Source organism: Lycium barbarum, chromosome 11 (genome assembly GCF_019175385.1).
Source record: "Lycium barbarum isolate Lr01 chromosome 11, ASM1917538v2, whole genome shotgun sequence".
In the NCBI taxonomy this organism is placed as follows: domain Eukaryota; kingdom Viridiplantae; phylum Streptophyta; class Magnoliopsida; order Solanales; family Solanaceae; genus Lycium; species Lycium barbarum.
This window is the reverse complement of record NC_083347.1, coordinates 37,104,316-37,117,878: the sequence shown is the minus strand read 5'-3', so window position 1 is coordinate 37,117,878 and position 13,563 is coordinate 37,104,316. Positions and strand designations below refer to the sequence as shown.

Below are 13,563 nucleotides of genomic sequence, written 5' to 3'. Positions count from 1 at the left end.
ATCATTATTCCACATACTAATTTAGCAGGAATCTTGTTGATACAAGTATGTATGCTTATTCGGATATTTCAGTAGTCTAATATAAAATTGAATGTTGTTTTCAGTTTGATGTCTCTTTCGTATTAGCTGAGTATAAGCATGTTTACCTTTTGTGCTTCTTTAGTTGTGAGTCTCCGTTTGATTTGAGCCTTGTTTGTCATTTGTGTCATGGTAACTTAACTTGAAATATGGTAGTTACTTTTCCTTATTTGACTAAAACATATTGTAAGGTCAGCCGATAATTAAGAAATGAGTTTAACATATCAGACTAAGTTACAAGCTTATATTCTAAAACTCCTTCATGATCTGAATATGTCTGATGCCTTGCTATAATGTTTGTGACCAACCCTTAAGTTCATTTTCTTTCCTGAAGCATAATTGTCTAGGTAGGTATTTTCATTTCTTGATACCATGCCCAGGAGTTCGTTAATACATGTTTCTTTGAGTAAATTGAGCTTTCAATCAAAACCATGGTCTTTTGGACATTCTAGGATGTATTTTGATGCTTGGATGATGGTACTTACATGTGCATTTGGTGACTTCTAGAAGTTCATTTTCTCATAAGCATGAATTCGTATCTGCTATTTTTTTAGTTACAATAAAAGGTAGACTTCCCTGAGTTATTTGCCAGTGCCATGCGTGTAAAGCCTAAATGAATATTGCTCTTTGAATATCCACAAACTTCTTTCTTTAAAAACAAAAAAAAAAAAAAAACTGTTTTAGATCAGCAAACTTACCACCTTTGTTGCAGTAGAAAAATTTATAATTGGCGATAATTATTCCCAAAGCTACTTTTAAAACATAAGAGGGTGTTGATGGAATCCTTTATGTGTTAGATAATGTCCAGTTTTGAAACCTCTTTATTTCAACTTGTCAACAGTTTTCCTCTTTGTAATAACAATTTGAATTAGATAATCTTTCCTTGTGTCAACATTAAGTATTAGCTGTCGTTTGGTCGTTTTCAAACTGTAGTTGGCTGGGATTTTGTTTAGTTAGATATGCTTTTGTGTTAGTTTGAATTGATTTATACAGTTAAGCCATGCTTCTTGTATGATACTTTTAGCTTAGTTGGTATAGTCGTTGTATTAATTCAAGTTTAGTCTGTCTTAGTATGTCTCATGTATTAACCTAAAGTGACCCTTTTAATCTGAAGTATGCTTTTTATGTGGTTACACGGTATTCAGATTTGTTAGTCAAACTATCGCCTTATGTGTCCTAAAATCTACTGGTGTAATTCCCCTTCTCTTTTAAATTTTCTGCATTTTTTTAGTTGTTCATTGTAGTTGACGGTTTTGGTATGTTGCTGTTTAAATTAAGTAGATTAGCATGTCTAGATAGGTTGAATTAGTCCAGTTGTTTAAGTGTGTTAGTTATAGTTTTTGCTCAGTTTAGTTTTTATCCGAAAATAGAATTATGCACGCTAGTTTGGTTGGTTGTTAAGTATGATTTAATTGTTAGTTTAACCTGTTTAGTATGCATTAGGAGCTATTTTAGGCCATTCTATGTTTACATGTTGTATATATACATGAGATATACTCAAATATACATGTTATACACACAATCTACTGGTCTGCTTTTATTTATATTATACATGTGTAGTTCTGTTTATCGATTGCATCCTAATCCTTTTCCTTTCGTTTTTATGCATGACTACCGCATATGAGTCCGAGAGACTCGTTCTTCTCCCGCATTCGGAGTTGGGCCAAAGCCCAACGTATTATTATTGAGTCATTCCCGTGCCAACCCATATAGCAGCAATAGCCCACAGCAATGCAATGAAATTATTGGGCTAAAAGCCCAACAGCAGCAGCAGCAGCAGTCCCTCAAAAGTGGGCTGGCCCATTTGATATCATTGGCCCTTTCGTTTTATTTTTGTGCACATTAATTTGTATTATGCAACTAACTTTTATTTTTTTAGTTTAGATAAGTCCTGATGAATTAGTAGGTTTAGTTTAGGAATGGGTAGTTAGTTTAAGGAAAAGAACTAAAAAATATTTCGTAAACATCTTTTAAGGTCATCCAAATTATGCATACTTTTAGCCGAATGTAGTTAATAAAACATAATTTTGTTTATACTTCTAAAAAGCAAAGTCAATTAGTACCTCATTGTTTAGTTTGTTTCAAGTATTTATTAAAACATTTCACAAACCCGCGTTTTCTTCTATTTATATATTTTATGCAAATCTTATTTTAAATAGCATTATTATCTAAAGTCTTTGCAACATTTATAAGTTTATTTTAAATGGCATTTGAAGTTCTTTTTATGCAAATCATTATATTTTCTATAAATCTCATTCTAAATAGCATTTTTATTTAAAGCCTTAGCAACTTTTATAAGTTTTATTTTAAATGACATTTAAAATCTTCTTTTATGCAAATTATTATATTTTCTCTACATCCTATCTTAAGCAACATTCTTATATTTTTTTCTTAAAAACCTTAGCAACATTTCTTAGCCCCTTTTCTTAAAATTTCAGGCATCTTATTTAGTATTAATGAATTAACCTAAGTTTGGCCGGATAACCGTAGTTAACGGATTCTAAAGGATGCCTAACCCCTTCCCTTCCCTTTAGGATAATATAGAACCCTTACCTAGAATCACACTGATTAAGCAGACTATTAACAGAGGTTTAGCTAGCTTTACCTTAGTTAATAATTAGGTGTCCTAATTCACCTTAAAATCAATTAGGTGGCGACTCCTTCAAAAAAAAAAAAATTTAGGAATCTCCAATATGTTGTACTCTAATTTAACCCAGTTAAAATGGGGTATAACAGTCATCATTTTCTTTATTCTTCAAAATAGAAGTAGAAGAACTAGGTAGTGATAAAATATCTTCTTCAGTCCTATGACCCCCACTATTTTTAGATTCAAATGAAAATTTATTTTCATGAAAAATAGCATCACCCGATTCTGTTATTATATTATCTTCAAGACTAAAAAATCTATTGTACTATTTAAATCATAACCAAGAAAAGCATAAGTAGTAACTTTTTTACCCAAGTTAAAAATTTTGGGATCCATTATCCTTACATAAGCTAAACAGCCCCAAACTCTTAGATATCCAAATTTGGTTTGTGGCCTCTCCACAACTCAAAAGGTGTTAATTTTGTCATTTTATGAGGCACACGATTCAACACATAACAAGTAGTCAAAATAGCGTCACTCCAAAAATTTAGAAGTGCACTTGATTCAATAAGCATGACATTTTTCAACTCAACTAAGGTTCTATTTTTTCTTTCTGCTACACATTAGATGCCGCAGAATAAGATAGAGTAGTTTCATGAATTGTTCTCAATGATCTAACAAGAGAATTAAACTCATTAGACTCATATTCATGGCCTCTATCACCTCTAATTCTTTTTATTTTTCTACCAAACTGATTTTCAACTTCATGGAGATAAATTTTAAAATTTTCAAAAGCATTACTTTTATTTTTCATCAAGAAAACATATGCATACTTAGAAAAATCATAGATAAAAGTGATAAAATATCTATTTCTTTCACGAGTTAAAATTCCTCCAAGTTCACAAATATTAGTATGAATTAACTCTAACAATTCAGTTTTTCTTTCAACTTGAACATGAGGCCTTTTTGTGATTTTGGCTTTACTACAAGCCTCAAATTTTTCAAAATCCTTTTTAATCATTGGGATTAATCATAAACTACTCATAATTCCCACATAACGATTATTAATATGATACAAACGAGTTTGCCAAAAATTAGTAGAAGAAAGCATGTAAACAGAATTAGTAACTTTATTCATCTCAAAATTCAACTTGAACATCCCATCACAAGCATACCCCTATCCCACAAAAATATTTTTTTTCACTATTACATATTGATCAGACTCAATAATTTGTTTGAAGCCTGCTTTATTAAGAAGAAAACTAGACATCAATTTTTTTCTCATAGAAGGAGTAAAAAGTACATCTTTTAATGTTAACACCCTTCCTGATGTAAAGCTCAACTCGACATCTCCCTTTCCAAGCACTTGAGTAGTGTGAGAATCACCAATGATGGTTTTGCGCTCCTCAAATGGAGTATACATTTTGAACCAATCTTTGTCATAGCAGACATGACAGTTTACACCAGAATCAACCCAACATCCATCAACATTTTCAACCATGTTTATGTCTGTTATCACCGCTGTTGACACCTAATTTTGGCTCGACGTGCTTAAAATTAACGTTTGGGGGGGGGGGGGGGGGGGCTGATTTGTTAAAGAGCGCGAAATACATTTTTTACACATTTTTACATTTCTCGATAATTTATTGATGATTATCCTTATTTTGGGAATTTTACCAATTTATTGTAATTTTCCAAGAATCATTATTTTGCACATGTACAGTGTAATACTACTATTTTTGTGCAATTAATAATTGTTTCTTAATTTTATAGCAATACATTTTCATATCTTACACATTAATATTTATATTTTATACTTACGTTATTATTTATACATGTATTAATTAACTATATTTTAGTACAATCCGACAGTGCAGAGAAAATCGGAGCAATTAATTTTTAAACGCAGAGCAAAAATTCGATCAAGTCGAGGTCTCGTCACCTTTTTAAAAGTTGTCATTTGAGGTGATGAGTTGAGTTCTTGATCCATTGATTAATAAATTTTTATACATTGGTTAAAAGGGTGAAATCCCCATTGGACAATAACCCAAGGATTAAAATAAGCATTGAGGGGACAAAGAGGTGCACTCTTTTATTTTTTGGACAAAGTAAGGGGCCATTTTGCATTATAAGAGAAGGGGAGGGGGTTAATTTAATCTTATACACATCTTTTTCACACACAACACAATACAATTTTCAGATTTTGCCCTCTCCTTTTCTAAACTTAATAAAAAATACCCTCTCCTTTACTACCTTGGCCGCACCACCACTTCCCGCCGCCGTTCACCGCCGTCTGCCGCCAACTCAAATAGTGCAAATTTCAATGGAAGTTCAAAGTTTATCTTTTAAACTTTCCTTCAGCACACCCACCACTTCACCAAATCAAATCCCAAAAAACCCATTCTTTCATGTTTTACACAAACCATTAAATAATAATCTTACCCTTAAAGGCTCTTTCTTGAAACCCCATTTTTCTTTTTCTTCTAAAATCTTACAGTGTACTAATTGTTTGCAAAGAATGGAAAAAGAAGTTATTACAGTGAATAAAGAACTTAAAAAGAAGAAATTAGCAGTTTTTGTATCTGGTGGTGGTTCAAATTTCAAGTCAATTTATGAAGCTACACTTGAAGGGATTGTTCATGGAGAGGTAGCTGTTTTAGTTACTAATAAACATGATTGTGGAGGTGCTAAGTATGCAAGGGAGCAAGGCATCCCTGTTATTTTGTTTCCTAAAGCAAAGAATTCATCCGAGGGTTTATCAGAGGAGGATCTTGTGGGTTCTCTAAGAGCCCACAACATCGACTTCATTCTTTTAGCCGGGTACTTAAAGCTTATTCCTACTGGTTTTTTTTTCCGGCGACCATGGCTGCCCCGTTTTTTACTACGTTTGCCAACTCTGCTGTTGTTACGTTAAACCATTGCTATGTTTATTATTGTCTTTAATAATTTTGTGTTGCCTTAACTGTTTCGGAAAATCATTGGCGCTGCCTTTGCATTTATCAGGCGTATTCTGCAGAGTTCATTTTTTAGTTATTGCTTCTGTTGTAATTTAGCTATAGCTAATTTGCTATTGATTTTGTACTACATTCATCCCTGTTACATTGCATTCGGACTAATTTTACATTTTCTTTTACTAAATAAATGTTGGTTTTGTGCCCGAAAAAAAAAAAATACTTTTGGCGGTCAATGGTACTGTTAACTTTTTTATCGCATTTAGTTAAATTCATTTGGGCGAATACTAAACCCAAATGGCCGATGAAGAAATTTCCGTCGGTTTCCAAGGCCTCCCATGTACAAAAGACGGGTTTTTTATTTTAAGTTTATTTATCATTTCTTTAATTCATTATATAGTTATTTATTTTCTTACTAACATTTTTACCAAGTGCTTATATAGGTACGGGAAAATACATCTCGAAGACGATACTCGAAAGGAACCTGAATCACTGTTTGTATTTACTTTCTGCGTTCTTTATAAATGTACAAAACATGAACTCGTAGTATAGTGGAAACTTTATTTTTGGAATGACATGTTGATATATGTATTTACTTGTCGCCGTGTTTGTTTAACTTAAAATTTGTCATTCGCTTTAGGCAAGATTTAGGCCGTCAATACTTTCATAAATAGATTAAATTGACTTGGTATAAATGCTTCGTTAATTAAATTCACACTTTTGGCATTTAGGCAAAAAATACTAGTCCATCCTTTATTTTATATTCTTTATACACTTTTAATACAACGTACATTTTATATTATTTCGTATACACCAATACATATTTTAGTTAAGTTAAATCCACATTTTTAACGCTAGGTAAATACTAGGCCGTCCATTTACAAATCTTTCATTTTTTAAAGGCATTATATCTTTTTCACTCATTTTTTATCCACAATCTCTTATACTTATTTTTTACCAATACTTTTTACAACTATTTTGCTTCTTATTCTTTTGATAGGATGATTAAACAAACACTCTTTTAACTAAATGGTAGAAACAAGTCAAATAAACTTTATTTTTCTGAATAATTTTGCTATATAAACTCTTTACATCAAAGAATATTCGTAGATTATTTTTTACATTCTTTAGGCACTAATGTACCTAGTTATACAATTCTTTAGACATTTTATATTTGATATACACTCTTTTATACTTGAAATATGTTCTTTATATGTTTAATATACATACATTACACATAGACACACATTCTTTATATACCTATTTTACATACTCTTATATTTTTATACATCTTCTATATTGTTGTATATATTCTTTACACCAACTGATATACCTTTGAGCTAATAGATATACACTTGTTTTTAGTAACAAATACACTACCATATAAACGAGGTATGTTTTCTTTACACCCCTTTGTACATTCATATCGATATACATTCTTCATAAATTCTTGATACTTGATATACATACATTTTTTATACATTGTATACACTTAGCATATTATCACCTAGTGTAGCTTTTTCGTGAAATCACAACATTTTGAAGACGGGTAATAATAATGATAAACAGATAGATAATCCCCCTCTAGTGTTCAGTTAAACTAAGTTTAAGGACTGTCTTTGAGCAGGCTCTGAGGGATGCTTAATACCTTCCCTTCGGGGTAAATAAAACCCTTATCTAGAATTTCACAGGTTTCGTGGACTAAAATGGAGTAGACACACAAGTACATATAGGTTTCCTGATTTTCCTAAAAAATAAGGTGGCGACTCTAACCCTTTTAAAATCAGTTAGAAGAACCGTGAAGTTGCAAACTATCTTGGACCCGTTCAAAATAGGGCGTAACAACCGCCACAAGTGGCTCTTTGGTAACGTTCGCCTGAGATGTAGGACTACGTTTCCGAAACTTGCAAAACCGAACAATATGCCCACTCTTGCCACAGACAAAGCATGATCCTCAATTTTGTGCTTGGTTATTACCACCATTATTTTTCTTGAATATTTTCTTCTTAGGCTTCATAGAGGTATTTTTGTTAGCATTACGAGCATCATTATTTGAAGTATTTAAATTTACTTTATTTGTGACCGGTTGTAAGTTTCTCTCTTCTATTTGCAAAAGCGCATCTTGGCCCCTTGCCTCTTCTTCCATACGAATTCGTATAATCAACGTCTCAAGAGAGGTTTCCTTTTGTTTGTGGCACATAGTTTTTTAAGTTTTTTGAAATTCCTTCCATGAAGGTAGAAGTTTATCTATTATGCAACAAACAATAAGGTTATCTCTAATTTTTATCTCTTCGGACCTGAGCTCTCCAACAATCAATATAAAGTCTTGAGCTTGGTCTACCACTGATTTGTTGTCCACCATTTGAAAACGAAAAATCTACTAGCAGCATATTTTTTCGCTCCAACCTTCTTGATATCATGTTTACTCTGCAACGCATTCCAAATTTTCTCTGCAGTCGAGTAAGTTCTATCATAATAATCATAAAAATTATCTGATAGACAATTAAGTAAATAATACTGACACTTGTATGAATCTTCATCGTACTTTTCAATTTTTTCTTGAAGAGAAATAAGTTCTTCATCATTCATGGAAGAGTTGTCTACTTTATTTGGATTCTTCTCAGTTAACACATAAGAAACATTGAAAAGACTTAAATAGAAAAGCACTTTACCCTTCCATCTCTTAAAATGAGTCATGTTGAACCGAAATGTCTTGTTAAGATCTCCCACTTTGACATCCGCGGATTTTTCAATAGTAGCCATTGAATCTCCTTAAAATTGTTGGTGAAATTACAATTACAATTGAAAAATAAAATGAAGAAATATAAGTATCTTCGACTGAGGCGTGGATATCTCGCTCTCTCTAAGGAGATTCAAGCCCAGCGCAGCAAATCTTCACCAGTCCAGCAGTAATATTTCTAATATGTCCCCTTCAGGATACAACAGTCCGATCACGTCGTATAACTCAACAAACTCTGGACAAGAAGTTGAGTCCAAAGCTCCACAAAGAAGAACATCTTTCTTCAACTAATTCCACTCTCTTTTATTTGCCTCACTCTTTTAAGAACTCTCCAAAGTATTTTTCTCTACCCATAAGGTAAGGATGACAAACTATTTATAGCTGAAAAATTCATCCTTGAATTAATTGAATGAAAAGAGTGGATTAAAGGGATAATAAAGTGGTGTGAATATGAAGAATAACGGGCAGAAGGTTACAAATGTTACAAAAGAATATTGGTCACATTATGGTCACTGAGAACGTGAGAAATTAAGAGACCGTTTCTGTCTTATTATGCCTCCAACGGAAAATGAGTTACTGCCACTTAACAATGAATAAGAAATGCACCATTATGGATACTTTAATATGAGGCAAAGAACGGGCACAGCTTTTGCCACTATGAATTGGATAATGAATCAAGTGAAAGACACTTTAATACAATTTATTTTACTATTAAGCACATATTAAAATGCTTAATTTGACCATCATAAGGCCAAAATAATTTTTTACATATATATTGAATCCCTTTATCTTGTTCGCATGTTTACCTCTTTATATTTTGAATCCAAACGTATTACTAGATGGTAGGTCGTTCCTCTCACAACTTCATGAAACTCTGGACTCCGATAATTTTTAACTATCTTATGACAAAAGATGAACTCAATCAATATTTAAGCCACTTGAAAGGGGGATGTCTATATATATAGAGAGATATCTAAAAATGTAGGAACAAGGTTATTAACATAAACATAATGTTGGGTGTGCGAACAAAGTACCATATTGGTAGCTGAAAAGAAAAAGAAGCTACTTATAAAGAGTTGAATACTATTAATGATGTGAGACCTTTTGGGGAAAACCGTGTGGGCTTGGCCCAAAGCGGACAATATCACATCATGTTAAGAGTATCTTTGGGCCGTTTAGCCCAACAACTGGTATTAGAGCCCCAATGGTTTGGCGGGACGAGTGGGCCGGTTTACAACCTTTACCCGTAGCTTTGAAGGCATAAATGCCTTTGGGCTTGAATCTCTGACCCGTAATGAGTTATGGGAACTTAGTTCGAGGGGGAGATTGTTGGTGTGCGAACAAAGTAACACATTGGTAGCTGAAAAGAAAAATGAGCTCCTTATAAGGAGTTTGATATTCTTAATGATGTGAGGCCTTTTGGGGAAAACCGTGCGGGCTTGGTCCAAAGAGAACAATATCACATCATGTTAAGAGTATCTTTGGGCTGTTTAACCCAACAACTGGTATCAGAGCCAATGGTTTGGCGGGACGAGTATGAAGATGGCGAAGTGTGGCGTGGGGTCCGGCTTAGTGCCTTTGTCCGTCTATGGGCCGGTTTACAACCTTTACCCGTAGCTTTGAAGACGCATACACAGCATTTGGGCTTCGGTGACCGTAAATACTCTGACAATGTGGGTGACACATTGACACGTTGAATCTCTGACCCGTAATGAGTCATGTGGAACCTAGTTCGAGGGGGAGATTGTTGGGTGTGCGAACAAAGTAACACATTGGTAGCTGAAAAGAAAAAGAAACTACTTATAAGGAGTTGGATATTCTTAATGATGTGAGGCCTTTTGGGGAAAACCGTGCGGGTTTGGCCCAAAGCGGACGATATCACATCACGTTAAGAGTATCTTTGGGTCGTTTGGCCCAACACATAAGTAGCCCAATCATAAGAAACAACATATTGACAGGCTAACTGCACCTGTCTTGTGATTTCTTAATTGCAAAAAACTAATTAAGTGCACCTCTTCTTGGAACCTTTCAAGCATGAATCTTCAGCTAAAGAGCTACTATGTTGTAAGGATCCAGGCGTTATTGACTCACAAAAGGACATTTAATTAAATTGTTGTCGACTTGGTGAAAACAGCAGGAAAAAGCCAAACAAATCAGGGAAGCATACCATTTTCATTCCAGAAATACAATTTTCATTTATGTATGTGCAAATTGTTCATCAAGTAATATGATATTTAAAGAAATGTGGAGTCCAACTACAGCTAATGTGTTCGAGACATTTTAAAACCTAATAGTATGACAGCAGAAACATGAAAACTCAATACATTTCAAAAGCAGATGTTGAGTGATGAGGAAGCCATGAAGATTAATACTATAAGTGAACATACTTTAGAAAGCAAAATGGGACTACACAGTTTAGTGCACAAACAGAGGCAGGCCAAAAAGAACTTGGTTATCAAAGACAAAGAGGAATTAGTAGTTTCTCTATAACCCTTTTATATGATTTGAATTCCAGTTAACATAGATATTTGCTCCCCTTTTTTTGGTTCCGTTCTGTTTGTTTAAAATCTGATATAATTATGTTGCGGAATTACGGTATTTTTAGGCTAAATTGGTCTTGAATCTTTTAATGTTGAATATATTTACTTGGTTTTAGCTTGATAAATTGATTCCTTAGATTTCTATGTTGTATGCTATATCAATTTCCTGTTATGAGTAAATTAAAGTCACAGTTACCGTCTTACGGATTATGGTTTGAGTAGCTTAACTTTTTTATATTGCAAAAGCTGGTTAAATCCCTTCTAGCCGGAAGCAAATATATCACATTTCGTCCTGATATATAATGCCCATTTTATTTTACAGTCATTGCTTTTGGCCTTTGAGTAGTATAAGTGAAGAGATTTATTTTATTCAGTGTAACATTATCAGATTTCATAAGCATGTTTTGGAGAACGTTAAACCCCTCCTGAATAACTCTTGTTAATATCTAGCTAATGTGGCATTTTTGGTCTCAACTCTCAACACAGCAAAGTGCGGCATCTTTTAAAGGCATGTCACTTGTCTCATAGAAGAGTAGATGCAATGCTACACTTGCACAAGAGTACCCTTTAGCACAGAAGATGCAATGCTACACTTGAACAAGAGTACCCTTTAGCACAGAAATGTAACAAAGCAAGTATAAATTTTCATCTTCTCGAAAGCAATAACACCTGTCTTACAGATGAGTAGACACAATGCTACACTTGCAACAGAATACTTCTTTAGCACTAAATTGTAACAATGCAAATAAATTTTCTCAAAGGATAGTCAAATTAATTAACACCACGAAAATTAATAAATAAGACATAGATAGTGGCGAAGAGGAAATTAAAAAGGGAGCGTGAATAAAAGAAAGGCATTGAGTTTCAGAAACAAAGTTCCTAAATCTTCAGGTCATTAGCCAGTATAATACCAAAATAGAAAAAGCATAAAAAGAAAGGTAACAACTGAGAACTGAGGCAAAAACTCAGTTGTGAGCGTCTGAAGAAGCTGCCTGATGCATCTTATTATTTTAAACTATTTCCAACATATAAGTAAGCAAAGAAAGTAGCTAATCATACACGCGAAGTGCTATAGGTCGAGCATCAGCAATTAATTGCTCCAGCAATCTCAATTTATGTGGCACAATTGGAATTTCTAGAGTCAACCAAATTTTTTTTTTTTTTACCAGAATTTCTTTATATGCCTTTTAAATATTTTAAGTTGTTAATTATTGTGATTTGTAATAGTTTTAAATTAATTATATGGCTTTGAAATTATTTTTTTATTTTATGTTTGAGCGGGGGTTCGAACCCAGAACCTCAGGTATCCAAGCGAAGACCAAAACTTAAAGAACACAAATATGATGGGCAAAATTTAAAGACCACCCCAAAAGAAGGGCAATCCGTGCAAAAAAATATTTTATTAACTAGGTGATGAAAGCCAGTGCTAGCACGGGCCCAACACAAAAAATAGTACCACACTTTTCTTTTTAGTCTGTCTTCAAAAGAATGATATATTTTTATGTTTAGAAATCATTTAACTTGAAACTTTCCCTTTTACCTCTAATGAAATTATTTAAATCCACACAAATATCTATGACTTGTTTTAGACCACAAGTTTTAAAGATTTTTCCTTTTTTTAAAAAAAAAACTTCGTACCTAGTCAAACTATGTCATAAATTAGGACAGAGAAAGTACCGTTTAGTAATATAATTATGGAATTTTTATTATAGAAAATATTATAATTCAATTAATTGAAAATATCAATAAATTATTTTACTTAGTCTGTTTCTCCCCGTATACTTTCTTGGTTTGGTTCTTCAATTGAAAGATTTAAAATACACCTTCTTCTACCGAGTTTCATGCATTGTTTTAAAAAGCAGTGTCAGGACTCGCCCCGGGGCTCGCCTCGGGGCAGGGCAGTGGCAAAACGCCCTGGGGCTAACGTGTGGGGCTTAGTTCCTATGAGACTTACGCCTTAAGCGCCCAACCGTACGCCCTAAACACGCCCAACGCCCAGGGCTCGCCTAACAGTTCTTACACAAATTATATTTTAAATTCCTTAATTAAAATCATTCACCCTCATAATGTTTTAACAAAATAATGATACTTAATAGTTTTTCATCTATAGAAATAGAAGATTGGGTGTAACTCAAATAACAAGTCGTAGTATTGGATATTTACTATTTGAGAACGTCGTGAGGGTGAATATCACTTAATTTAAAAAAAAAAAAAACACATAGCGGAATTGTACATTTTCACTTGTCATTGGTCATAAGTCCTATGTATCAGAATTATCATATAATTTAATTTTTTGTTCATGAAGAAGTTATGTTTTAATTGTAATATTGATAAATTTTATTGATTATTTGCTTATAGGGAGATAAAATGAATAGTATGATAGTAATAGTGTTTTAAGAAACTGTGTTTTTTTCCGTGTTTGAAAGTTAAAATGTTAGAATTGTTTTGCATTTCATAATAGCTTTTATTTCATTGTATTGTTTATACTTGTAAAATTCTGTTATATATAATTACAAGTTATAAGCGGTGTATAATGGATTGCTTTGATCATTTTTTTGTGAGGATCAAGCGCACGCGCGCGCTCACACACACACATACATACATACATACATATATATATATTTCATTTATTTACAGTTTTTTTTTATTTTTTTTTATGTAATTTTA

At 33.0% G+C, this 13,563-nt stretch overlaps 1 protein-coding gene across 1 annotated transcript; it reads left to right on the top strand.

Moving 5' to 3' along the window:
• Positions 1–4,851: 4,851 nt before the first annotated feature.
• On the top strand, positions 4,852–6,211 carry LOC132617518 (phosphoribosylglycinamide formyltransferase, chloroplastic-like). Its single transcript, XM_060332530.1, has 2 exons — positions 4,852–5,485; positions 6,060–6,211. The coding sequence occupies exons 1-2, from the start codon at positions 4,989–4,991 to the stop codon at positions 6,166–6,168; spliced, it is 606 nt and encodes a 201-aa protein (XP_060188513.1). The 5' UTR covers positions 4,852–4,988; the 3' UTR covers positions 6,169–6,211.
• The last annotated feature ends 7,352 nt before the right edge of the window (positions 6,212–13,563 follow it).

Bases quoted from the DNA above. Each gene is read 5' to 3' on its own strand.
- LOC132617518 (XM_060332530.1), top strand. From the start codon at position 4,989: ATGGAAGTTCAAAGTTTATCTTTTAAACTTTCCTTCAGCACACCCACC. The intron at 5,486-6,059 runs GTACTTAAAGCT...GTGCTTATATAG, and splicing joins GACTTCATTCTTTTAGCCGG to GTACGGGAAAATACATCTCG.